We start from the raw sequence: 2233 nt of genomic DNA, 5'->3' as shown, positions 1-2233 counted from the left end.
TATAACTAAATAAATAATAAAAATGTTGATATTGTGTTTGCTTCTTGGTTTAAATAAGAGAACAACCTAATCCGGATTTGTGGATCTGTTTTGTCATCCAAACCCTCGGGGCATGCAAGGGACTTTGGGGGATGTCTCGTGGTGTCTGGCTTCAAAAATGACGGCAGCAGGCGGTCTGCTTGTTCTGGCATGCTGTGAATTCTTGATTGGGATCTTGGGAGTTTTTAGATTTTGTCAACACCTTTCTGTTTTTATGGTGAGTCAAGCCACAACATCCTACAGGAGGAGCCTACTGGTGTACTCCAGAGGGGTATGTATGCTCTGTCATAGTGCATCAAGTCACTCAAGTAATTAACAAGAATGTCAGGACCCTTACTGCATTTTAAGAGGAATAAAAATATTATTCACTTCCTGTCACAATCATATATTGGTATTTAAGTTAGTAATTTAATTAGATCCTATTTTTACCTTTTGAGATGGGTCATCATCCAGTTGTTGAAATCTTTTTTTTACTGTGCGGCCTGATGAGGTCACAGTGACTTGGGAGATAGGCTACAAGAGATGGAAAGCATAAACTTTACATTTTCTGAAATTATAAACTATACGCATACAATTCACCTCTATAGGAGACTTCCATCTCTGTTGTAGCCAGGCTGATTTATTGTAAAAGGCTGATCCATCGCAGGTCAATTACATTTATTCAGAAAGCAAAGGACAGCAACTAAAAATCTCAAGCAAATAAATTTTACACTTACATTGTTTCGGTGGGTTTTCAGGGAGAAATCCTCAACGACCTTAGATGGCAGAGCACTGTTTAGTTCACCGAGGATTTTTAGGACACTGGAATATAAAAAAACCAAAACACAAATATTGTACAATAAGTATATTTGGCAAATAAGATAATATGATGATGTTAAATAAATACCGGAGCACTCACTTTATGGTGACAGGTCCCACATGGATAATTCTTCCTGAATCATCAGGATGAAAGAAGATCCCGTCGTTCTCAAGAGAGTAGGAGTCCATCTCTTGTACTCCGTTTGTTGCCTAATTTAATAAAATCAGAAAGCAAAAGATGCAGATTTCTTACAGTTTCTAATTAGCACACAACTTAAAGGCTCTTTCCATCAGGTCTGTTTTCTTGACCAAAAGGTCAAGATGCAAAGAGCAGGTGAGAAAGACAGGAAGTCAGATACAACAAAAAAACAACAGTGCAGAACATTGTAACAGACCCACGACCGACACATTCCCAAGGTTACATTAGTGGACAGTCTAAGCCTATGTCCACACGTACATGGGTATTTTTGAAAAGATTTTATGATCCTATCCGTTTGGGCCTTTCATCCACATGTAAATGGCGTTTGGTGTCACTGAAAACAGAAAAATTTTTTAAACTCCTGCCAGCGTGAAGATTTTCGAAAACTCACTTTTTGCATTTAGGCGACGAGGAAAACTGAGATTTACTCACGCAACGTCAAAGGTGTGCACTGTTTTTGATATCACGCTGTGCGCCACGTTATTGTTTACACGAGATTAATTTCTATAATGGCGGACATAGACAAAATACTATTGCTGTTAATCTGACTATCTGCATTTTTTACACTCTTACATATACAGGCGCAGTTTCTGTCCCTCCATTTAGAAAGACAGAGGCGTCAGAGTGAACTTCGGATGTGGTTTCTGCATTTAACACAGACGCTTTCACAACCCAAATCCAGATGTTGGTTTTGAATAAATTTAACTTTCAAGGTCCATTTTTAAGCTTTTCCAGCACATTACTAGAAAAAAGAAAAAAAGAATGCATGTTCCGCTTATCATCACCTCAGTAAGGCCAAGTAAAAATGAAAACAAATCATTTTAGCTTGACTTAAATGTCCTTTGTTCCCCTTTTGTTAAAACATAGAAAACTGCACCAAAGACAAATACTGAAAAAGGAAATGGTGCACTATGCATATAGTGTACAAACTCAAAAAGCAAATTTCTCTTAAAAATTAAAATTACAAATGTGAACAAATCAACTTGTTAAAGATATTCATCTCCACTTGAACAAAAACAACCCCACAAAAGAAGAAAACTGCACCAAACGCTCCAATAACACACAGCAAGGCCAAATTAATTAGTCTTCTCATCAGATATTGATGCTTCTTTCTAATGTGACACAAAAAAAGGAGACAGATGTTTGTTATTTTAACTAGTTAAGCACCTACACCCCCAAAAATGGGGGAAAAAGGGA

The 2233-nt window shown here is 37.3% G+C and overlaps 1 protein-coding gene across 1 annotated transcript in view; it reads right to left on the bottom strand.

The window, feature by feature from the left end:
• Positions 1 to 2233, bottom strand: part of dcaf17 (ddb1 and cul4 associated factor 17) — a 23234-nt gene that overhangs the window by 1584 nt on the left and 19417 nt on the right. The window contains exons 10-12 of the mRNA XM_005723468.2: positions 938 to 1047; positions 756 to 840; positions 469 to 552 (exon numbers count right to left, since the gene is read on the bottom strand). Coding sequence (XP_005723525.1) covers positions 469 to 552; positions 756 to 840; positions 938 to 1047 — 279 coding nt within the window. The remainder of the gene's footprint in view (positions 1 to 468; positions 553 to 755; positions 841 to 937; positions 1048 to 2233) is intronic.

The sequence above is a fragment of the Pundamilia nyererei genome, unplaced genomic scaffold, assembly GCF_000239375.1.
Source record: "Pundamilia nyererei isolate P.nyererei 1_Seehausen unplaced genomic scaffold, PunNye1.0 scaffold00009, whole genome shotgun sequence".
In the NCBI taxonomy this organism is placed as follows: domain Eukaryota; kingdom Metazoa; phylum Chordata; class Actinopteri; order Cichliformes; family Cichlidae; genus Pundamilia; species Pundamilia nyererei.
The sequence above is the reverse complement of the archived record's forward strand: the minus strand, read 5'-3'. Positions and strand labels throughout refer to the sequence as shown.